The sequence below is a fragment of the Chroicocephalus ridibundus genome, chromosome 15, assembly GCF_963924245.1.
Source record: "Chroicocephalus ridibundus chromosome 15, bChrRid1.1, whole genome shotgun sequence".
Classification (NCBI taxonomy): domain Eukaryota; kingdom Metazoa; phylum Chordata; class Aves; order Charadriiformes; family Laridae; genus Chroicocephalus; species Chroicocephalus ridibundus.
Genome location: NC_086298.1, coordinates 4,360,816 through 4,385,238, shown reverse-complemented (window position 1 = coordinate 4,385,238; position 24,423 = coordinate 4,360,816). Strand labels below are relative to the sequence as shown.

General features: G+C 54.0%; 1 protein-coding gene across 1 annotated transcript in view; it reads left to right on the top strand.

Moving 5' to 3' along the window:
- The window catches only part of ASTN2 (astrotactin 2), a 374,972-nt gene that overhangs the window by 95,943 nt on the left and 254,606 nt on the right, over positions 1 to 24,423 (top strand). Inside the window, exons 3-4 of the mRNA XM_063352726.1 lie at positions 2,062 to 2,446; positions 23,842 to 23,991. Coding sequence (XP_063208796.1) covers positions 2,062 to 2,446; positions 23,842 to 23,991 — 535 coding nt within the window. The remainder of the gene's footprint in view (positions 1 to 2,061; positions 2,447 to 23,841; positions 23,992 to 24,423) is intronic.

Sequence of the window (24,423 nt, the reverse complement as noted above, 5' to 3'; positions counted from 1 at the left end):
TTCTGAAACCCTTCTGTAAAGTGAGAGCCCTCGCTTTGCTGGAAGGATGCTGGCACACAAGCCGGACCTGATTTTTGCAGTGTGGTTTGTCATGTTGAAGTTTACGGCCCTGCTGTGTCCTTGTCACTGGACCTCCCTTTTGGAGGGTCTGATGTGCTGTGGTTTCTCTCCAGAAAACAGGACTTCCAAGGAAACAGCACCATTTTGGAGCTGGGGCATGTGGGTGGCTCACATGGGGAGCTCCTGTGATGCTCTGGGGTCTCTTTGTGTGTCAGGAGCTGAGCTGGACCCAAGGAAATGTGTTTCTGCTCTTCTGGGTTGAGGTGTCCGTGTTGTTTCTTGCTTCTGAGCATGGAAGGCCATGAAGGGTCCTCATCCTGATGGTCCTTTGGGAGCTGTGGTACTGCAGGGCATGGACCTGGTCAGCTCAGCGAGCCCTGCTGTTCTCCCACGCAGAGGTCCCTCAGCATCTCCTGGCCGCTGAACTGCCTTTCCTGATGGCACGTCACCTAAACTGGGGAAGTCAAGCTGAGCAATGTCCTGAATCCCTGAGCCTTGCTCCTATTAGTACCAATAGGCGGGGGAGAGGAGGGGTTTCCTGGTGGGAGATGCTGGGCTGGGCTCCTCTCTGCGGCAGGTTGTGGTGCCGGGCTGGTCCAGGGAAGCATCTCTCCTCCAGCTCCCGAGGCCTCTCCCCCAGCGAACTCATCCCGTGAGCTGTGATTTTTTTCCATGCCACCTCTTTCCAGCTGATCCTGTTTATGAGCCATGCTCTAGCTCCGGATACGGTATGGTGCTTTGTATCGAATGCAGATGAACTACTTGCGTGTCTCGGCTTTGCTTTCGCACGCTCTCTAGAGTCCTGGGCCGTGGCATCCCCCGTGCCAAAGAAACGCCTGCTCTGCCCTGGCTGTCCCCTGTCGCGCTTCAGAGCCCCCGTTGCTCTCACCGCTCCTGATTTACATCCCCTGCCACGGGGTAAAACTGCTCCGACGCCGTGGAGATGAAGAGGCTGGGAGCTGGCACACACACACGCGGCTTCTGCCTGCGTGGGGCTCAGCGGCGCGGCCGAATTTATCCTCCTGAGTGGTCAGAGGCAGGGCTGGCTCCCTTTGGTGCTTCCCAGCCTGGCTCCTTTGGGAAGAGAGACCAATTCCATGCACACATAGATATTTAAGAAGTTTATTATTTTCTGTAAAGTTGTTTTTTTTATTATTTTTTTTATTTTTTTTTTATTTTGGATGGTAATGTAGTTGGGAGCTATGCTGAAGAAAACTGGGAGGGGAGGGAAGAAGAGGGCTTTGCAGAGGAGGTTTTGGTCTGGAATGCGTTGTGCTGTGCCCCCGGGTCTGCAGCTGAAGTCTCCTTGAAACCGTTGGCAAATCGCAGCCCGCGATGGTGGAGTTGGGGTAACCGTGCCCCAGGGGGCGGCCGTTCTGCAGTGCCATTTGTTGCACCGTCGTTGGTGTGAAATGTCGCGTGACTCTGCTGAGACTTTACTGCTCCCCTGTCGGTGCCTGGGTTGTTTTAATGAGGTTTTTTCTCCTAAGCGGTGGGATGCGATTTGTCTCCTTTCCCACCTCCCGGTGCGGGGCGGGAGGGGGTGCTTGCCCACTTCAGCCCCTGGGTGGGACCCACGGGGTGCGTGGTAGGAACACCCTGGGAGAGGTCCCAGGTCCTGAGAGGGTCCCAGGGTCCCTGGGAAAGTGGGCAAAATAACTTGGGCAGAGCTGAGCCGGGGGTGTCACTGCACTGTCCCCGGCCAAAGGCCACCTCTGCCACCCTGCTGCTGCTGGCTGTGATGTCCCACCTCAGAGGTGGCTGTTCCATGAACCCACCTGTGTGCAGTTCAGGGAGCATTGATGGAAGTGTGCTCTGGGGGTGGAAGAGGAGAGAGTCCGTGGATGCTGGTCGCAGCAACCCCTGGTCCGTCACGGTGCCATCTGCATCCCCTGGTCTATCGCTGTGCCCTCTGCATCCCCTGGTCCGTCCCTCTGCATCTCCTCACCCATCCCTGTGCCCTCTGCATCTCCTGACCCTGTCCTTTGCTCTCCTCTGCAGGGTGGGCTGATCGCGCTGCTCCTGCTCCTCTTGGTCTTCACGGTGGCTCTGTACGCCCAGCGGCGCTGGCACAAGCGCCGCCGCATCCCACAGAAGAGTGCCAGCACGGAGGCCACCCACGAGATCCACTACATCCCCTCGGTGCTGCTGGGCCCCCAGGCCCGCGAGAGCTTCCGCAACTCACGTCTCCAAGCCCACAACTCGGTCATTGGGGTGCCCATCCGTGAGACCCCCATCCTGGACGACTACGAGGACGAGGAGGAGGAGGAGACACCGCGGCGGGCAGAGCCGAGCACCAGGGAGGATGAGTTTGGCAGCCAGGTGACGCGGACGCTGGAGAGCCTGGGCCGGGGCGGGGAGGAGAAGCCTGACTACGAAAAGAAAGGTTTGTGGCTTTTCTCTCTGCTCTTTCCCTCACCCCATCCCCTGCTGGGGTGTCCTGTGCAACGTCACCTTGAAAGGATGGCTCATCCGTATGTAGTCCTAGTGGCTGGCACTTGGCTCTCCAGGCTTTGGTCCTCAGCTGACATCTACAAGATGGTTTGCAGCCTTTGTCCTGAAGCTGCCCTTCCTGAGAGACAGATCACCTTTGTGTGGTGCTGGGGAAACTGAGGCACGGTAGCTGTGAGCCCTCAGCTGCCATTGCCAGCCCCGAGGACCAGGTCGTCTGATCTGGCAGCACTCCCTGGCTGCCCTTCACTGGTGGTTCAGGGGCAGTAGGAGCGTGTGAGCTGTGTGCTTGGGAGCTCCGTGGAGAACCAGCGTCCTGGGCTTTGACCCGTCTCCTTTGCTGCATCCTCTTCCAAAACCAGTCTCCTGTTTCCAGCATGAGCCGGTGGGCGTGATGAGATGGGAAGCTGAGGGCTCTGCTTTCAGGTTTGGTGGTGTGTCTGGTCCCAGCAAAGGCAGAGACCTCTGTGAAACCCCTGGTGGGACAGGGGATGCCTGGCTGGGGGAGCAGAGCTGGAATTTCCCCAGGGAGGGGAGTTACTCCTTTGCTGTGGGCTTGTGCAGCGCCTTGCACAGGGCAGCACGAGGCGTCGTCGTGAGCGTGTGCTCCCACTGTGACGGGCTGCTCAACAGGACGGGAATGCTGGGATTCACGCCGACTCCTGGCCGTGGGTGAGTGCTGGCGCATGGGCATCAATCAGGCCAGTCTTCGCTCTCTGGGTGGCAGAAATGTGTTCATTGCCTTGCTCTCGAGCGGGGCATCAGTTCTAGCGAGCGAATGTGTCGGTGCGCTGGGGCTCTGCCAGCCTGCTGAGCCTTGATGCTCCTTCGGGAGCTGCTCTATAAAGCTGCATTTTCCATGAGCGGCAAAACATCCCCTGTGCTTTATTCTCCGAGCAATCAGACAAATGATCCTGTAGTTACCCGCAAACAAAGTCATCAGGGCTGTAGATTTAAGGCAAGCACGTAGGAGCCCTGTGTGTGGAGTTGGAAATGGCAGATCAGAAAAATTCTCATTGCGGGAAGAAGCTCGGAGCTGAATCCATGTGGACAGACCCCAGCTGTGAGCCATTCCCCACTTGTGGTGTTTGACGTGGCAGGTACAGCGTTATATAGAGTCAAAGAATCATTAGGGTTGGAGGGGACCTTAAAGATCATCTAGTTCTAACCTCCCTGCCCTGGGCAGGGACACCTCCCACTAGATCAGGTTGCTCAGAGCCCCAGCCAGCCTGACCTTAAAAACTTCCAGGGATGGGGCTTCCACCACCTCTCTGGGCAACCTGTTCCAGTGTCTCACCACCCTCATGGTGAAGAACTTCTTCCTAACGTCCACTCTGAATCGACCCATCTCTAGTTTTAATCCATTCCTTTTAGTCCTGCCATTACCCGACATCCTAAAAAGTCTCTCCCCAGCTTTCTTGTAGGCCCCGTTAAGATACTGGTAGGCCACTATAAGGTCTCCTCGGAGCCTTCTTTTCTCCAGACTGAACAACCCCAACTCTCTCAGTCTGTCCTTGCAGGAGAGGTGCTCCAGCCCTCTGATCATCCTTGTGGCCCTTCTCTGGACACATTCCAGCACGTCCATACCTTTCTTGTAGTAGGGACTCCAGAATTGGACACAGTACTCCAGGTGGGGTCTCATGAGAGTGGAGTAGAGGGGGAGAATCACCTCCCTTGACCTGCTGGCCATCTGTAGGCCAGGTTAGAAAGAAGCCTATACGATTCCATAAGTGTAGGTTGTGGCTGCTGCCTGTCCCTTGTGGTGCTGACTGCTTGTACTGTATAATATTGGGTAGCGCCGCTGTTGTAAGGTAGAAATCCCCTGCCAGTAGCCGCGGGGAGCTGGGCAGCGAGAGCTGGGCAGGACTGCCTGTCCCCGATCAGGCGAGGTGCTGCGGGTGCTTCGTGCCTTCCCTGAAGGTGCTGGGCTTGGGATTTGGAGGAGCTTTGGTCCCTTTGAGGTTCCCCCTCCCCAAAGCTCTGCCCAGCTCGGGAAGAAAGTAGCAGTGGGGTCCCTCTGGGAAAAGCGGTCCAAGATAGAATCACAAAATCATAGAATCGTTTGGGTTGGGAGGGACCTTAAAGATCATGTAGTTCCCTGCCGTGAGCAGGGACACCTTCCACTAGACCAGGTTGCTCAAAGCTCCGTCCAGCCTGGCCTTGAACACATGGGCACAGCACGTAGCCGAAGGTTGGATGCAATAGGACGGACAGACAAGGTCCCCTGGGGTCACAGTGTACGTGACAGCACCCATTGCTGCCTGTATGGGGGAGCAGGGGGGAGCCCATACGGCCAGGGCTTGATAGCAGGGGAGGCGCCTTACCTGCTGTCGGCCCGTATGGTTCCTCCTGGGAGCAGAGACCAAACCACGGGTGACAGGAGCTGCTGGTGTCCCTTAATGCACTGCTGGGAGGCACTTGAGCTCTACGGGGAGGCCAGTGCGAGAGCCTGTATAAAGCGGGCTGGACTGGCTGCTCTTTATTTAGTTGTTCTCTTTACTGCGGATAAAACCCGTGCTGCTGGACCGTGTTGTTCTGCTCTCTGCACTTGGAGAACCACCGCCGAGGGGGTCAGGCAGGGTCTGTGTGCTGTCCCCAGGCTGTGCGCGGGGACGGATGGACCCGGGGGGTGCCGCACGGGTACCACTGCGTGACTCGGGGGATGTTCCTCCTGCGCGGAGGCTAGCGGCGCTTTCCCCAGAGTGTCTGGGCTAACGCACGCTTGATTGCCTCTGTTTTTAAAGTCTGTCTCTCAGAAGCTGCAACACCCACCTCTGCTTATTGAAATGTTATTAGAAGCCACTTAATATTGCTCACCTGCAAGGCATGGTAAAATGCGTTTGAATAAACAAAAGCAAAGTACATTAGTGCTAATTGCTGAGTGGCTCCAGCAGGAGCGAGGAAGGGATGCGCTGTCTCCCTCTGTGCAGGGAAGGGGCTCTTGGGGTGATGCTGGAGCATCCCTCCCTTCTTCCCATCAGCATGTGGGATTCCCATAAAGACTGAGGGGTCGCTGTGACAGCACCCGTGGTGGCAGGGATGGGGAGAAGGACTCTCTTCGGCTCCGTGGAGGAGACCGTGCAGCTCTGAGCATCGGAGCCGGTGAAAAGCCCTGGTGATGCATCGCATCCGGAAAGCAGGTCCCTGCGCCTGCGATGGCTATAAGTGGTGGCTGGAGGTTGTGTTTCTTCCACCCTTAGAGTGCTTTTTGCTCTTTCCTCTTCTAAGCAAAGTTATTACAACAGCGATGGTTATCATTGCTCAAACAAACGCAGAGGTGCCCAAGGGCCCATCTCCCGTCCTCGAGTGCCGATCTGAGCATCCCCCTTTGTGTACGGCTGGCTGTTACCGGCCCCCGGTGTTAAGAGATGTTTCCCCAACCCTCTGCTTCGGTGAGAATGAACAAATGAAAACCTTCATATATCGTAACTGAGCTGCCTTTTTTATTCTTTCATATTCTCTTCTTTGTTTTGCTTTTCTATAAATTATTTAGAGTCGTGTGAGTGGGGAAGACAGCAGTAACTGCATTTCAGTCCTCTTCAAAACATAATAGTAAACAAGATCTAGGGCAGAATATTAAACTATCGGAGGGCTTCAGGAATTGGCAATAAGGAACTTCTACTGACTGAAAAATCCCCCCATGCTGGGGCTGCAAGCTGCCTGCAGGGCCAGGGCTACCCCAGGCTGTGAGATCTGATCACAAATGCTCCCACCACCAATTCAGCTTGTGATGCCGTCGGGCTTTGCACCTTGGATCCTTGGATCGAGACAGGTTTGTGCCTTGCCTGGTCTCATCCTTTCAAACCGTGCCAGTTTATTGTGTGTTTACTCCCGGATGGATGCTCTCGATGAGGCTTTGCTGAAGGAGTCAAGCTATGGTATGCGCTGGTTGCTCCTCTCTGCTGGAGCTAGCCAGAGCTTGGGTTGCCGAATGGCTGTAGTTCAGGATTTAGGATTTTTACACCAGCAATATAAATATATGTGCTGTGAGCTTTGCGCACCGCCTGGCAAAGGCGGTGATTTTTGGGGTGCTGGCCGTGCCGCGCACACAGACACGTCGGCCTGCCGGCGGGCAGCAGATGCAGCCGGGATTCCCCAGGGGATGTGGCAGGTGGGGGGAGAAGCTCCGCAGTTGGCACAAGCAGACACCCGGCGTACCTGGAGAGATCCCCAGGGGCTGGAAATCAGTTCTGCTCAGGCACGGATTTACAGGTGGATTGAAGATGGATGCGTCAAGGCAAACCCAGCTGAGCTGGGGCCAGCTGTTCCCCCGGTGCCCGGCTGCCTGGCCGGAGCCACCAGGCTTTGGTGGGATCACCAGCGCCGGGCAAGGAGCAGTGCCGCATCCCGGGGAGTCCATCAGCGCCGGAGGGAGAAGCTCTCCTTGCCGTTCTTGCAGCGCAGCGTTGTGATAAGCTATCAGCTGGGACTTGTCAGCGGGCTCCAAACGGTATCATCGCAGGGCCTGTCACTAGAGGCTCTTTCAAGTGTCACTTCCCAGCATTAATTACCAGGGATGGCAAATCGGATGAAGATGGAGCGTTTCGGCTCGCCCTCCACCTGCCTGCGCCGCTCGCTTCCCTCGCGTGCCGGGCAGTGATGGATTTGCAGGTGCCGGGTCGTGCCGGCGGCGGGCGCTTCCCATCGTTCGGGATGGGTGCATCCCACACCGCTGGGCTCGCTCCCCCTTTCCACGAGGAAGAGCGTGGGGTTTTTTTCTTCCCCAGGTGGAGCTTCTGGATGTATCAGGGGTGCAGCGGATGATTCTGCAGCGCTGCAAAACGGGATAGTCCCTGGCCAGGAGGTCGAGCAGCACAAACGTTGTGCAAATCGTGGGCGCGCAGAGCACGGAGGAACGAGCCAAACTCTCCTCCCAACTCCGAGGCAGCGTTCTGCTGCGATGCGGATGGGAAGGATACTCCCGCGTGGCACCGGAGCATCTGAAGTGAAGCCCAGCGCAAACAAAACACGGGAGCAATGTGCTGAATAATGACATCTAGCAACAAGCGCGTCTGAGTGATAAAGTTAATGAAATTACAGGTTCTGACCTGATACCAGGCTCTGCTGTGGGTAGATAAACAGCAGGGCAAAGATGAGATGTTTATTTCTCCCTAGCTGCAGCTGAAATCTGGATGCGCTGTGCAGGGCCATTAGCATTATTACTGTTATGCAAAATCATTTTTGACTTGGGGGGAGGGAAAAAAAAAAAGGAAGGAAGGAAGAAAAATCTCCCAACTCCCTAGAAAATGGAAAGCTGACAAAATTAGAATTGCAGCAGGAGCACAAACTGACCTGGTGACATTGCACAGAGCCCAGATGAATTTAGACCGAAGAAAAATCTGAGGCAGTTTAAGAAGAAAATGTAGTCTTTTTTTTTTTTTTTATTAATATAATAAAATGAAATGGAGCGAGGAAGGAGGCAATTGCTGGGCAGTCCTAACTAGCCAAAAGGATCCTCGCGGTTTTGGGTTCTCTCTGGCAATCAGAAGGTCTCTAGGGCTTTGTGCCCCGTGGGTGTGTGGTGCCGAGGGGGGTCTGCGGGTGCGGGGTTGAGGTTCCTGGGGTCTTGGCCTTCACTGGGGAGACCCCTGTGTCCAAACCCAGTCCTGATGTGTACACAGTGTTCCGCTATTAACGGGTTTTGGATAAATTCATGCGGGTGATGTCAGTGTCTTCGCTGCCTCCGGGAGCCGTGCCTCAGGTCCCTGGGTAGTTTCCAGTCCATGCTCCTGATGATTTCTGCTTTCCTGCCTTTCCCGAGCAGACAGCCTCAAGCTGCAGCCCTTTGGGAATTCCTAGCTTGCTTTTGTCTTTTAATATACCTGTCTCGCATCTTTACCAACATGGTTTCATCCTGCTGCAGCAGGAGCCCTTTGCTTCTGTCCATCGAGTGGCCCCGGTCTATCGTAGGCAGCACCGCTGCGTTCCCAGGTGGGACACGTTGGACGCCCGGAGAGGGAGTTAGCAAATGAAGGCAGATAAAAATCCAGCAAGCCTGAATGTGGGGTTACCCCCGCGTTCCCCAACGAGAAGAATTTGCCAAACCAAATCTCTGAGGATCAGTGAGAAGCAGAACTTCTGCTGGGTGAAAACTGAGGAGAAAATAGATGTCAGACTTGAAAATGGAGTATCTGCAATTCCAGTCCTGCAACAAAGGACCCATCTTTATTTTCTCAATTTCTTTCATGTTCAAAAACAGAATTTTTCAAGCGGGCCTTTGTGCTGGCTTCACAGACTCTGCAGTCTGGGTATGGCCTCCAAGTCTAGACAGGAGACAGGACTTATTACTGATGGTACCAATGATTAATGCCATAGGAATATCAAAGGTGTGGTTGTGCAGTCATCTTGAATTCGTATCTCCTGGACTTTCTCCTCACCTGCTGTGTTAGGTAAAGCTCTGAAGTTTCTCTTCCTTAATCCATGGATGCTGTTCTCTGTAGTGATAGCGAGAGGCTTTTGAGCATGCCTGAAAGATGCTCTGGCACCTAGAGCAAACCTGGAGATGTAGATCCAGCTCCACTCTGCCACCGGCTGCTTTGGTAACCCTGGTTGTGTTACTTAATGGTCTGGTCCTTGACTGAGTTGGAGAGTGGAGCCGAGCGAGAGAGCAGACAGGACAACATAAGGAGACGCTGAGAACTGCTAATGTAAGGGGTTGTGGCCCCAACAGCCTCCTGCCAAACTGCTCTGCGTGCTACGGTCCAGGAGAAGAAGTTCTTTATAATGAGGGTGATGAGACACTGGCCCAGGTTGCCCAGAGAGGTGGTGGAGGCCCCATCCCTGGAGACATTCAAGGCCAGGCTTGATGAGGCTCTGAGCAATCTGATCTAGTTGAAGATGTCCCTGCTGACTGCAGGGGGGTTGGACTAGATGGCCTTTAGAGGTCCTTTCCAACCCAACACATTCTATGATTCTAGGATTCTATGGGTTTTGGAAGGGGAGACAAATGGCCTAGGTTTGAGATAGAAGGGAAGGGTCCTGGTGATGAGGCAAGGGAGCTCCTTATGCCACCCACCAGCACTGGAGCAGCTGTTCTGGTGGCCACATCTCAGCCATCATCTTCGCCTCCCAGCGAAGACTCCTGCAGGGCAGAGGTAAGGCAGCTCTCTGGCCCGAGGTCGCTGTGTCAGGGCTGGGGAAAGGGATGTCTGAGGGCCGAGATGTGGAAGAGGAGGGCAGGTAGTTAAGCTGTGCCCTAGAGCTGCTATTCTTTACGGAGATAAGAGCTCTGCGGTATCTTGGTGGTGGGATTTAAAGACAGGGTGTGAGGTGATGCCCTCGTAATGGGCAGCGTGATGGTGTTCTCCTCCGTGATGGAGAAGGGAGGGCCCATGGGCAACGGGAGCAGGATGACCGGCCTGATGTTGCCATCCCTGAGCTGACACCCAGCGTCCTCGAGGGGACATCTCACCCGTCCGGGCTCGTGGCTGCTGCCGTGGGGTGATCCTGGCCGTGCTGGGCTGTGCCGGCCCCGGGGCTGGGAGCAGCTGCCGTTTGCTCTGGTAGGCAGACGCAGTGACACCGTGAATCCCAGCATTAACCAGAGGCTTTCTGAGCCTTTAATAAATAAAATGATGACTTAACGTTTGCCGGGCCTGAAGGGTAAAATGGGACAGTGCGTCAGGCCGGCATCTGATGTGTCTTGGGGCTCTGTCTTCTTTCCAGTGACCTGATGGGATCATGACCCTCTTTGTACGTGATCAGCTTTCCCAGCTCTAATCCCCGCCAACTCCTTGCGTAATTTACAGAGACCTTTGAAAATGTATATTCGTGTTGCCTGCCAGTGGAAAGTGTTGGGTTGGTTTTTTTTTTTTTTTCTCTGTTTTTTTTCTCAGTCGGCTATTCCTGGCTGAAAAACCTGGCTGCAAATTTCAGCTTTAAAGAACTAAAAAACAATGAGGCCCAATAGGGGAGGAATTGGGTCCCAGTTTGGGAAAGCATTTAAGCGTGTGCTTAGCTAGTGTCTCTAGTTGTTAGAGAAATTAAACTTGTTTTTATGTCCCGCGTGCTTAATTCCAGCTGATTTGAGTGCATTAATGCAATGACTAGGGGTCCCAGCTGCAGAGGTTACAATGAACATGCCGTTGAATCCTTCGGTTTCGTGGTGATGCCAGCTCTGACTTCAGTGTTGATTTGAAAATGTCCATACCTGCCAGGGAAAAGCTTTGCTTTCCAGGGAGATAAACACAGTCATAATTAATATATTAATTGCCTTTTGAGATCTGAACGGAGAGCTGCCAGGCTGGAGTTTTAGGTTTTTTTGGATCATCCTGTCACACCGAACTGGTTGCCTTCATCCAAAATTCGGGTTGTCCCCATCAACGTGGCGAGAGGGAAGGATGGTCTCTTGGCCTGGTGGCCCTTTGGGACATGGTGCCCCTTCCTTACACCCCCCAGAAAGTGGCCTAAGGCAGCATCACGGATGCATGGGAGCGTGCCCAGGAGGTCCCCCAGCGAGACCCACATCCAACGTGCCTCCATGCCTTCAGTAGCAGGTCAGAAGGGATGGGGAAGCTCCCCAGGGCTGGTGGCCCCTTCTGGTCCTGCATCCCCCTGGCCAAGGCGGGTACTGTGCTTAATGACTAATTAAGGCTTGAGCATCTCTGAGGCCAGTAAGGGCCCTTTCTACCCTGCAGTAAACGTTGCTGTTGAGAAGAGGCTCGTAGGTTAGATTTCCTGATGCGTTTTTCTTGGTTTTCGCCCCTCCTTTTGCCATATTCTGTTCATAATTTCATAAGACAGAGGAAGGAAGAAGCAGATGGAAAAGCTGCTTCTGATGGTGCCGTAGGGAATGGAGGAGAAAAGGGGTGTTTAAATATGCCCGCATTTTGCTCAGCATCCCATAGGGATGGCAGTTTCGGGAAGTCCCCCTGGTTTATCGCCATTTTGCAAGGCTCGGGTTGGTCTCGCCCCGACGCAGCATGACATCCCATGTGAGAAGAAATGCCCTTGGTCATCCCCTCTCCCAGCTACAGCTGGGTGACTTGCGGCTCCTCGGGTCAACAACGGCTCTTTTAAGGTGGGCTTTTGCTGGGTTTTGTGAGGCTGCTGACGCCTGGTGGAGACGCCGTGCCAGTTTTGTGTGCAGTAGCCCTGATTCCCCAGGTGTCCAAAGTGCTTTTCGTCCAGGCGAAATCACAAGCTCACGGAAGATAAGCTGTGAAGTTTTGGCTGTCCAAGGAAAACAAGCCATCAGGAACTATATTTATATAAATGTCAGGCACGCATTGTTCATCACTTTGTGCATCACTATGAATGTTTGATAAAGCACTACATTATTTAAGGCGTAGCTGGGTTGTAGGCCAGTTGTTGACCAGGATTAGCTTTAGCTTCGAGATGATTTTTCTCTAATGCTTTTTTTTTAATTTTTTCTTTTTGCCTGATGCAGAATCTAAAAAAAATAATATGGTGGCTGCTTATTCCCCTTAGGAGACCCTGAGGGATCTTGAGTGTCCTCACCTCTCCTGGGTTTCTGTGCTGGGTTGCGTATTGCAGCTGCCTTGTGTGCAGTGCAGAGGACCTGGGGGAGCTTCAGTCCTTTCATGGTGCTGGTGTGGAGCAACCATGGGGGCTGGGATGAAGAACAACCCCGCGGTGTTGCCTTTTCTGCTGGAAATAAATAGATGCTGGTGAGGGCTTGGGCAGCCCCTGGGATGCGTGGCTCAGATCTGAGGCTGCTCCAGGTGCCTGCATGAGAGCAGTGGGTTCCTCTTGGTCTGTGATGCTCAGCGCTTCTTCACCTTGACTTCTAGCAGCATCGTGGTTCCGCCGGTCATGTGTGAGATGTTCTCACCATCGGTCCGTCCTGGGGTCGAGGGTTTTATGGGGAGGGGAGCAGGGAGGGCAGCAATAGCACTAGCTCTCCGCTCTGTTTGCATGTCCTCCTCCTACCGGTCGTGTTTTACCTGGCTACGGCACTGAGACAGTTAGTTTTGTCAGCTGGCTCCTAAGGAAGATGGATCGAGGCCGGGCACCTGCGCTGATATTAGGTCTGCAGGCACCTTCCAGCCCCATTCATCATTAGGCAGTGACCTACCCGAAGGACCTGCGGGAGAGGAAACTTATTAACAAGGTGCTTCAAATCAATCCTTCCTGACGGCCCCGCTGAGTTACAGCGTTTGCTGCGACTCAGCCACCGGGTCCTGCGGGGTCTGGCCATGCTCGGCCTCACTGCCTCGGCTGCGTGGCTTGGAAGTGGTTCGCTTTTGATAGCCTGGGCTCTCCAGGTGTTACACCCAGTTCCAGGTCTTCTCCTGAACCAACAAAACAGCTCTCAGCAGCTTCTTTCCTGCCTGGATCCAGTGGTTGGTCCCTGCCACTGCAGGGGGGATCCTTGGGTGGTGTTTGTGCCATGCGTGCACGGCTGAAGCTTCTTGGCCCCATTGCAATACGGGGTTTTGGTGTCTTCCCCTTCTCCTCCAGGTTAATGTTGCTCCTTTGTTCTCCCCGGCACATGGCATGGAGTTACCAGTACAGGGAAAGGGTATCCCTTTGCCTGTTGGGCAAAGAAAATTTAATTTCCAACTAGTAAATTCATTCCGCACCTTGCTGCCGAGCAGGGAGTTGAGTGATGGTTGAGGCTGGAGGGGGTCCACTATGCCACCTTTCCCACCCACATTTGCCAGCCGTTGCTGTTCCCTGCCCATCCCTGGGGGTGCTGGGACTTGTGCACACTCACCTGCCTCCTGCCTTACAGACGCCGAAGAGCTGCTGCCTCCAGGTTCATCCTCCAGTGGAGGTTCCTCAGCCAGGTGGGGATGGGGCTTTCTCTTGCCCTCACTGGGTCTCCCCCAGCTGGCTCCCAGCGCGGTTTTCCCCTGGTTTTGTGGAGTTGTAGGAGATTTGCAGTGGAGAGAGGGAGCTGGAGGTCAGCATGGTGCTCTTGAGCCGGCAGCTCTCCTCCACGCGACATTAGTCCAGACTTCTCCATGTGCCTATTAGCAGCAAATCCGAAGCTTCCTCCAGAGTGTTCTTATTTAACTTTTCAATTATTTTATAACTTGAGGAGCATTAGCTGCTACTGAGGGTCTGCCCATCTTCCCTGCTCCTCTCTGCTCGCTGCGTGAGCGAAAATGTTATGATGTCTCATAAAACAAGGTAAGTTTAGGGTTTTATTAGAGTGGAGAAGGTGGGAAGCAGAGTCTCTGGTGGCCTGGACCTTCTCGGTGCTGGGGCAGGGGGAGGTGGGGCAGGCTTCACGCACAGGGCTGCGTCCCGTGGCCAAAAGCTTTTCCTTGAAGAAGGAGAAATGGGGTAAAGAGATAAATGTCAGTGTTCTAGAAAAGTCTTTGCCCCATGGAAGAGCTGAGGGTTTCCTAGTCGGGAGCAGCTCCTGGGAAGGTCAAACCCAACTGGTAGCAGCCCAAGGAGCGCAGAGACCTGTCTGCTTTTGAAAGACGCTCGCAATGCAGAGGTGCGAGGCAGAGGCGGGGACTGTTGGACTGTGGCTCTTCAGTGTTTGATCTTTCACGACGTGTTTGTACTTATATTGCATTATCTTAATTACCAGCACGGGAAATTGGGAGCATGGCAGGGAGAAGGGAAAGGAGGAAGACAGAAAGGCAGGGAAAGTGCGGAGTGACGAACAACTCACAGCCTCCATCGATGGGGCTGCGACTGTGGTTGGAGTTGGAAACGATGCTATTAATACAATGCTTATTCATTTCCTATAATAAAAAAATGGAAGTGCTTTGCAATTACCCAATTCCGAATGAAATTAACATTCCGTGGCATTTTCCAGTAAACGGTTAGTTTGCACACATGAGTGGAGGCAATTAGCTGGGAAGCGATTGAGCGCCGTGACTGGGGAGAGGATGAGGAAGGGTCGGGGCAGCCGGTGCTGGGAAGGTGCTGCCGTGGGCTCCGATGCCCCATCCCAGAGGACTGGGCGTTCCCTTGGGTCCTGCCAGTTTGAGGAGCAGCTCACCTGGCTGCAGCAAGGACAGGAGCTCCAGGTATGATCTCCGGCTCTTTGTAGATGGGGGGGAAAAGGCAAAGGTTTGGAATAAAGAGGAAAAGGAAAGAGTGGGTGCGTGCTCAGAGAGGTTGTGGGGTGTCCTGGTGCTCCCCGTGTCTCCATCCCCATTGCGGGATGCTGAGCCGACGTTGGGTCTCCATCCCCTTCCCGTGCTGCACGCCAGCCTCTCCCGGCATCCCCCCTTCCCCATCACGCACCCCGAGCTTTATTAAAATCCAATGGAGACTTTCTTTTTTTTCAGATTTGTTAAACTACTGAAAACTCCTGATCCTATCAGTGGCTTTTTTTCCCTGCCTCATAACAGATAAGGACTGTGCTGGCTCTGAGCCCGGAGCGGAGGGTGGTGGAGAACAGGGTAGGGAAGCAGTCATCTCATGAATATATGAAGGAGGAAAGTACATTTGTTCAGTTTCCTTCAAAGGAGACATCTCAAATAAAACTTTATCTTGTCTTCTGCTACCCTCCCCCTCCAATTTGCAATTAAAATAAGATTTTTACTTATAGAAATCTATTTTTATAGTGAGAGATTTATTAAGGTATATAATAATCTGTTAATGTATTAATACCTGAGTATTAATAGCTATGTTAAAAAATGTATACGTTTTCTATTTTAAAACCCAACAAAAAGGGCCGGGAGAGAAAAGAAAGGAAAAGTCGAGGTGGAATACGAGCCTGTTTTCAAAATGCTCCCGGGTTCCCATATCGCTGTGTGGCTGCGTCTGAAAACCTCTCTGTGTAAAAGAGCCTCTTGGCGAGCGGTGGATCCTCCCTCGCGCGGCGGCGGCGGGCTGGGCTGGGCTGGGGGCCAGCTCCGGCACAGCGCACCGTGCCACCTCTAGCATTTCCCCTGCTGGGTTCGCCTAAGGATGGCTCGGAGATGTATGCATTGCAGGCGGTGCTCGGTCCCCTGATGTATGGGTATGTGTGGTTATTTGTGCTTTGTTATGATGTTTTTATATATATATATATTTTTTTATATATATATATCTCCATATATATATGCTGAGTTGATTGCATCATGCAGCCAGCAGCTTCCCAGTGTTTCTTGGACACGTTGTGCTTGCACGTGGCATAGTATCTTAAGGGGGGCTACAAGAAAGCTGGGGAGGGACTTTTTAGGATGTCGGGTAATGGCAGGACTAGAAGGAATGGATTAAAACTAGAGATGGGTCGATTCAGACTGGACGTTAGGAAGAAGTTCTTCACCATGAGGGTGGTGAGACACTGGAACAGGTTGCCCAGAGAGGTGGTGGAAGCCCCATCCCTGGAAGTTTTTAGGCCAGGCTGGCTGGGGCTCTGAGCAACCTGATCTAGTGGGAGATGTCCCTGCCCAGGGCAGGGGGGTTGGAACTAGATGATCTTTAAGGTCCCTTCCAACCCTAACAATTCTATGATTCTATATAGACGAATGATAGACTCATATGATGTGGACTAATGGAGAGCGGGGGACTGATGGGGGCAGAGACTCTTGCTGGAGGGGTGGTAGAGGTGTTTGGTGGCTGGAGAAAGAGACGGCGAGGTGTTCCTCATGTCTTCTCATATCCACTGTGCTCTGTGGCAGGACATCACTCTCCAGTTGTGTTTTCATCCTAACATGCGTGAAGCGGTTGTACAAATCTCTCCCACCGTCATCGGTTAGGCATCGGTGTAATTACCTAATTTTATGCTAGTAAAGCTCTTTGCTTTCTGGAGCTTAGTACCTTCAGGGTGGCACTGTTGGAAATCAGTCCACATCCCAGTTTCAGAACAAACACTGTTGCTTATTTCATGCTTCGAAAAGCAACAAACACCCATTATTTAGAGCTGGTGAGAAAACACCCATTATTTAGAGTTTCCACCATGTGGAGAACTTCCAGTGTTGTGAAATTTACACTCATCCCAAGTAGAATCGGAAAGCTGATTTCTTTAAATACTTTGTAGAATAGAAATTTCCAAAACACCGGTCCAGAAAGAACAAAATGTGGTTATTGAAACTCAGGCGTTTGATTTGGAGGGAACAATGATATAACGTTGTTAAATCGTGTTACACATACCCGATGTTGACATGGTGTGTTATGGACGTGATGATGCATTAGACCTCTTGAGCCAGCGTCAGTTGTTCCCAGGAGTGCACCTTCCCCTGTGCCTAGAAAAAGCGGATTATCTGAAAAACCACTGGAAGCAGTCGGTGAGAGGGCAGGCGATGGGCATGGGGAAGAGCTGGTATCTCAGACGAGGGGGCTGCGTCCTACACGTGGGCCACGGGTGCCGCTACGAATGCGTGCACAGGTTGGGAGGTAAAACCCCCACTAACCTTGACTTCTAATTGTAGCCAAACTTTTCCGTTTGTTCCTTAATTGAGTTTGACGTGTTCTTGCAAAACACTTTGATTCCGACGAAGCGGCGCAGTCAGTCGAGCAGCTCTTGAGCTGCTCTGTGAGTTACTCCTCTCTCCCAAACTCTGGGAGCATTTTAAACCACTCGTAACATTGAGAAATCGATAACAACTTGCCCTCTAACACTCAGAAATCAAAGAGAGGGATGGGAAAATTAGATGCTTAAAAACACTATATTTTTTAAAAATATGTTTTACTCAATACTTAGTGTGGGAAGCTCTAACAGAAGCTGCTGTTGCCTTTCCAGTCTTCCCCGTGCAGCTGTAGGAGCGTAGAGGCTTTGTGAGGAGGACAGGGATGGTCATGGCTCCAAGGACTGAAACTTTAAGCCCAACACCAAAGCCAGGGAGACCCGGGGAAGCTGGCGCCTTTGCAGGCTTTAAGCCTCACCGTTCTGTTTTGATGAGCTAGAAAAACTGAGCCCTGGGGCCGTCCAGCTCTCCCAACCACCTGGCAACACCACGAGGTGTTGAGGTTGGTTTGGAGAAGAGCTGCTGGTCTTGCCCTGCCCCACCGGCGTCCAGCGCAGCATCGCATGGGGCTGCCGGGTCCTGGGTGGATATGGAGTCTCGGTGGGGAGCAGGAGCATTGGCTTAGGCTGATGGCAGTTCTACAGCTGCTCCACTGGGATCCTCCAAGGCCACGTCTGGAGACCCTAAAATATCTCAGCGAGGTTGAGGGCTGATTTCCAAGGGCTATGGAGCACTTCCATCGCCACTGGCTCCATCCTGGCTTCCCAGCCTCTGCTGGTTGCACAGTCAAAGGGGTTTTGCAGTTCCTTGTCCCTTGAGCTGGACGCTTGGGAATGTCCTGGGATGTTAGAGGCACCATCCAAGCGTAGCCAGTAGAGGTATGCAACTAGTAGGTCTTGCAAGTACAGGTGGTGCGTGTTTGCATTGATCCAGGCCTGGGACTGTGTTTTGGAGGATCCCTGCTGGCCGCTGAAGCTGGTGAGATACCTGTTTTGGTATCTCCCCAGAACAGCCCCCCCGTACCCAGCTTTGTGTCTGGGAAAGGTACTGCTCTCCTGGCTGCTCCAGGAGTCCCGCAAGCACCGGAACGAGCGCTGTCACTTCTCATCTCTGTTGCAATGTATTTTTACCCAAACATCACTCATATTGTTCAGTTGATGACTTTTTTTCTGTTGTTGCAATTTTTTAAGCCAAACAACATATTTTCCCCCCGCAATTTGTGCCAGCAAAAGGGATGGGAGAAAGAAAGAAAGGCTATTGGTATGAATTGTTTTGTGGGAGATGTGCAAGCGAGTAGGGGAGCCATAAGGAAAACACATCGCTTTCAAAATAGCGTCTGGGGGTGGACAGGAGGGAGGTGTACGATGGGAACATGTAGTGTGCTTTACAAAGGTACGGTGACCTTCAGCTGCGTCCTTAAATCGCTGCCGGAGATGGAAGCTGATTTTGCAGAAGCTGAAGAGCCTCGAGCTTCCTCTGCTTCAGCTTGTTCGTGGGGTTGTTACGCTGCCAAAGGCCCTCGCTGTGGGACGGGGTGAGATTGAGATCATAGCGTCGTGCTAAACCTCGGGGTGGATCTCACCACCTCTGCCAAGCTGGAGAAACTCTCACCGCGGTGACGGAGATGTGGGCTCAGTAGCCCCGATGGATTTATCTCCTGGAAACCGGGGATGGGAGAGAAGGCGGTTTGGCAAGCTCTACTCAAGGAGAGGACAGCCCTATCGCCTCTAAATCTGAGTCGTGTTCGGCCAACGTGGGGAGGAGCCGGTGCCGAGGCGCTGACGATGTGGCTGCATCGTGCTGGGGAGGGGAGCAGCCTGCGGGTAGCGCGGCAGTGCCGGAGCCGCCGGCTGAGCCCCTGTTTGGTATGTGCAGCCCAGGCGGGTCTTGCAGGGCAGAGCTGGGGTATATAGGTGGGCTTGAGCAAACCTTATGAAGTTCAACAAGGCCAAGTGCAAGGTCCTACACTTGGGTCGGAATAATCCTCGTTATCAGTACAGGCTGGGGGATGACGTGATGGAGAGCAGCCCTGCGGAGAAGGACTTGGGGGTGCTGGTGGATGAAAAGCTGGACAGGAGCCAACGATGTGCACTGGCAGCCCAGAAGGCCGATTGCATCCTGGGCTGCATCAAAGGAAGCGTGGCCAGCAGATCCAGAGAGGTGATTCTGCCCCACTACTCTGCTCTGGTGAGACCCCACCTGGAGTGCTGCGTCCAGCTCTGGAGCCCTCAGCACAAGCGGGACATGGACCTGTTGGAGCGGGGCCAGAGGGGGCCGCGAAGATGATCCGAGGGCTGGAGCCCCTCTGCTGTGAGGACAGGCTGAGAGAGCTGGGGGTGTTGAGCCTGCAGAAGAGAAGGCTCCAGGGAGACCTTAGAGCCCCTTCCAGTCCCTGAAGGGGGCCTACAAGAAAGCTGGGGAGGGCCGTTTGCACGGGCGTGTAGCGACCGGACGAGGGGCAATGGTTTAAACTAGAGCAGGGCAGGTTTAGATGAGACATGAGGAAGAAGTTCTTTACAGTGAGGGTGGTGAGACACTGGCCCAGGTTGCCCAGAGAGGGGGTGGAGGCCCCATCCCTGGAGACATCCAAGGCCAGGCTGGATGAGGCTCTGAGCAACCTGATCTAGTTGAAGGTGTCCCTGCTGACTGCAGGGGGGTTGGACTAGATGGCCTTTAGAGGTCCCTTCCAACCCAACACATTCTATGACTCTATGATAGAATGAAATGGAGCGGAATGGTGTAGTGTGGAATGGAATACAATGATGTAGAATGGAGTGGAATGGTGTAGAATGGTGTGGAATGGTGTGGAATAGAATGGTATAGAGTGGAATAGTTCAGTTGGAAGGGATCTACAACAATCATCTAGTCCAACTTCCTGACCACTTCAGGCCTGACCAAAAGTTAAAGCAAATTAGTAAGGGCATTGTCCATCCCATGGTAGCACTTCTTCCCATCCTTTTCTTTTAAAACTTTGGTGGAAGATGGGAATGCCAGGAATGCCAGGCATGTGTGCAGTGCACGTGTGGCAGGGCGGTGCCTGTGTGCGGACTCGTGTTTGCCATGCGGTTATGTGATGCCCATGGAGACGTCGGTCTGGGTAGGTGGTGGGTTCCTGCCCCTAGCTGTCCAGGCTCAGACGGCTGACGATGGTAATCCCTGGGTGGCATAGCCCAGGTGGCAGTTGCGGTGGACTGTCTCTCTTTTATGGATGCCTTATAGCGGCCTTCCAGTACCTAAAGCGGGCCTACAGGAAGGATGGGGACTCCTTATCAGGGAGTGTAATGATAGAACATGGGGTAACAGCTTCAAACTGAAAGAGGGTAGATTTAGATTGGATATTGGGAAGAAATTCTTTCCTGTGGGGGTGGTGAGCCCCTGGCCCAGGTTGCCCAGAGAAGCTGTGGCTGCCCCATCCCTGGAGGGGTTGAAGGCCAGGTTAGACGGGGCTTGGAGCAACCTGAGCTGGTGGGAGGTGTCCCTGCCCAGGGCAGGGGGGTTGGAACTGGATGGGCTTTATGGTCCCTTCCAACCCGAACCATTCCGTGATTCTGTGATGTGGTAGACCCCCCCATAGCCAACAGGGTCCCCGCAGCCTCAGGGAGTGCTGTGTCTCATGACGTTACAGTGCATTGGTTTCTCCTCCCTCCCTTTGTCATGGTTGGCAGTGCATGAAGGGTCCTCCCTTCATCCTTGGCCCCTGATGCTCACTCAGTTGAAGCCCGACTACCTTTCATTTGTCAGCAAGGGTTTTCTCCATGCTGGCCATGTCGAACTCCACTTCCTGAGATCATGTTGACAAGGTTTTTTCTTTGTTCTTTTCTGCTTTGTTTTCCCCCACCCACCCCCCCCATTGCTCCAAACACTGGAGCTCAGGGGCATGGAGCGGCCAAGGATGTGCTGGCACACAGGAGCTGTGCAAAGCACTGAGATGCACCAGCTTTTTGCTCCCATTCCCGGAATAAGTATTTGTAATGGCATCGCAAATAGCCAGTGACCGCAGGGACCCTCTCCCCGTGAAGGTAACACTCCCCTCTGCTTTTGGTATTTGCTCCACTGAGGAATGCCCGAGCGGAGGCCTCTGGATGGATGTGCCGAGCGCGGTGGCCAGATGGGGTATGATCACGGCGGCGCTAATTACTCCCATCAGCCGAGCAGGGACCACGAGAGAGCTGCGACCTCGCCGTGTTTCGCTGCTAGCTGAAGGCATGGCCCTCTCCTCCTCCCCCTCCCGCGCTCTCCTTCTGGCTTCCTTTCGGTAAATAAGCCTCAGCCGCGCGGTTCCCGAGCTCCCGTCTCTCCTTGCACACGTTATATATCGCACAGCCCCGAGGTTCACATAACTTGCCATCTGTTCGCAGGGAGGCCCTGCTACGCTTGCTCCCGGGTGAAGGAGCTGCGGGGACGGGCTTCCCCCTGCAGACGTGGCAGCGGGGTGCTGAGCTGCAGCATCCTTCCCTCCCGCAGCATCCTTCCCTCCCGCAGCATCCTTCCCTTCTTCCCTTCCCTCCTTCCTGCAGCATCCTTCCCTTTCCTCCTTCCCTCCCCTCTTTCCTGCACCCCTCGGAGGAGCCCTGCAAGAGAAGGGCTTGGGTGTGTGGCATCCGAGGTGGCACTTAGATGCCCTTTGGAGACCTCTCCCTGCTCTTGACTTCATTATTTTTTTTTTACCCCTGCGATGCTGCTTGCTGGGGCATCCAACACCGCAGGATCCGGCCGTGCCTGCCGTAAATGTAGGGGGCTTTGGGGAGCTCTGCCTTTGATCTGTGGTGCCTGGGGTTGAATAATTGGAAGATGTAACATAGCTGGTCCCCTAGAGCTCTCCTGAAATGGTTCCCATCTTCGGTGCTTACGCAGGCAGAGGTTTTGATCCACGTCTTTCCGTCGCCCGATGTGGCAGTACTGGGTGGATGGATCCTCTCCGGAGCCTTTCCGATGCACCCGCAGGCACGGCAGCCGCTCTGCTTTTCTCCAGGATTCCCCCTCCCAATGACCCCGGCAGATCTCCATACCTTCTCTGCAGCCTGCGGGAGTAGAAATGCACCCTGGGGGTGGTCGAGAGCCTCTTGCCCCTGGGGAAGCCGAGGACATTGCCTTTGGGATTTAGAATCATAGAATGGCCCAGGTTGGAAGGGACCTTTCAGATCATCGAGTCCAACCATCAACCTAACTGACAAAACCCATCACTAACCCGTATCTCTAAGAACCACGTCTGCCCGTCTGTTAAACACCTCTAGGGACGGTGCCTCAACCCCTTCCCTGGGCAGCCTGTTCCAGTGCTTAATAACCCTTTCAGTGTGAAAATTTTCCCTGATATCCATCCTAAACCTCCCCTGGCACAACTTGAGGCCGTTTCCTCTTGTCCCATCGCCTGTTCCTTGGGAGCAGAGACCGACCCCCCCTGGCTACCCCCTCCTTTCAGGGAGTTGTAGAGAGCGAGAAGGTCTCCCCTCAGCCTCCTCTTCTCCAGGCTGAACACCCCCAGCTCCCTCAGCCGCTCCTCACAAGGCTTGTGCTCCAGACCCCTCACCAGCTCCATTGCCCGTCTCTGGACCAGCTCCAGAGAAGGAAGGGGAGAAGGAAGAGGGAGCTTCTCCATGGGCTGGTGGCACGGGGTGGTCGGGGGCTCTCCCTTCCCTGCAGCATGGGTGGCTGTCGGAGGAGTCTGCTGCAGACTCCACACATTTAAGTCAAATCCTCGTCTAGCGTTACAAATGCCTCGTCCTGCATGGCCGCCTTCTTATTTTGCACTAAACCAGACCCTGCCACATGCTGCGAAGGGAATTGGAGTCTGTGCTCCGGAGCAGTTACGCACCCTGTGCTCGCCGGGTGCCCGGGGAGCTCCACACGGAGCTGATGTGTCTCTGGACCCGGGAGATGCGGTGGGTGATGCATCCTCTGTATCTCCCAGCAGGCTGGGGAGCTCCAAGGCACTCGCTCATCCCATATCCGAGTGGGATGTGGGGTGGCCACAGGGCCAGTGATCCCTGTGATCCCTCCCAGCACGGAGCACGCCGTGGGCAGGGGAGCTCTGGGAGCTGGGCAGAGGGACTTGGTGACGCTCGAAACGGAGACAGGACAGAGGTTATGTTCGGCTAATGAGTTTATTCAAGGAGCTGACAGAGGCCAAACCGTTTGTTAAACCTGGGAGACCTCTGTGGCCTGCAGGAGGACAAACCTTTTGATCCTGAATTTCATCTTCGCTCTTTGCGAGTGGATTCATGATTTCCCATAGCCGCCCGTTGTGCGGGTGGGTGGCGAGTTTTGTAGGACAATTCTGAGGCTTTTTTCTTTTTTTTAGCATTTCTGGGTAGGGAGTGTGTGAGAGCAAAGGAGAGGAGCTGTTTAAATGTCAGCAAGCTGTGACGTGCGGTGGGGCGTCACAGCAAGCTGTTTCCTGAGCTCGGGTGCTGCTGCCCAGCCTGGGACCGCGGCCCCTGGAATACCCCAGGGATTCTTGCTGCAGCTCGGGCCATGCCTGCACTGGCTCTACATCGTTCTCCCAGCTCCCACCCCAGCCTTGGCCATCGCTCCGTAATCCCAAACTGGCCTACTGGGGAGTACCTGACCACCCCAAAAGGCTGCCAAGCCTGGGGTTCGACTCCGAGCTCCCAGGGCAGAATTAAACCCAACCCAAAGCCATCTCAGTGCTCGGGGGGTTCCTTTGTGTTTGGAATCCTTCAGGCTGTAACTTGGATAAGGGCACGATGCTTCCAATTGCCCTGCGTGCACCTGGGGGAAGAGGCGAGGAATAATCCAAAATGCTGGAAAGCAGCGTGAAAAATGCAATTTCCATAAACCCACAATTTTCTAATTTCTGTGGTTTTGCTAAGACTTGGAACGCGCTGGATGGGTCCCCGTGGGTGACTTCAGCAGGTCATGGCAGAGGTCCTGCCCCCAGGACTCTGCTCCGGCTCACGCTGTCCTCCACGAGGAAGGGGTTGTACGGGCAGTGGGGACGTGGTGGCCCGGTCGTTCATTAACAGCAGTCCCTTTGCCGGTGTTGCAGCTCCCGAGGTGACGCAGGAGACGGTGGAGTCCCTGATGCAGAAGTTCAAGGAGAGCTTTCGCACCAACACGCCTATTGAGATCGGGCAGCTCCAGCCCGCGCTGCGCAGCACGTCCGTGGGGAGACGGAAACGCCGGAGTCGGCCCCGAGGTAGGCTGCCACCGTCACCGACTGCTCCTCTATGTCCTGGGTTTGGCCACAGCCAAAAGAGATGGGCTGAGGAGGAAGGCAGGAGCTCCTCACCCTTGCTGCTGCGCGTGGGGAACCCCAGATCTCCTCCGTGACCCCACACCAGCATCTTCTGAGTGGTCTGGTGGAGGTGCTTGGGAGTGGTGTCACCTCACGTCCTCCCCCCCGGGATTTATCCAGGTCTACAGTCCCTGCCAACTGCCCTGGCTAACTGAGGTTTGGTAGGAGTGAAATACAGTTTCTTGGTAAATTTTTCTTTTGGAGGAAGGGGTGAAGTTCACTTTGTCCGTAGCTCACATCACTGGGACCTCTCTTCGTTGCACTTTCCCGGTTCTTGGGGTTTTTGGACTATCTTTTTAGGGGCCACGTGGAGGGTGGGAGCAGCGTTCATGG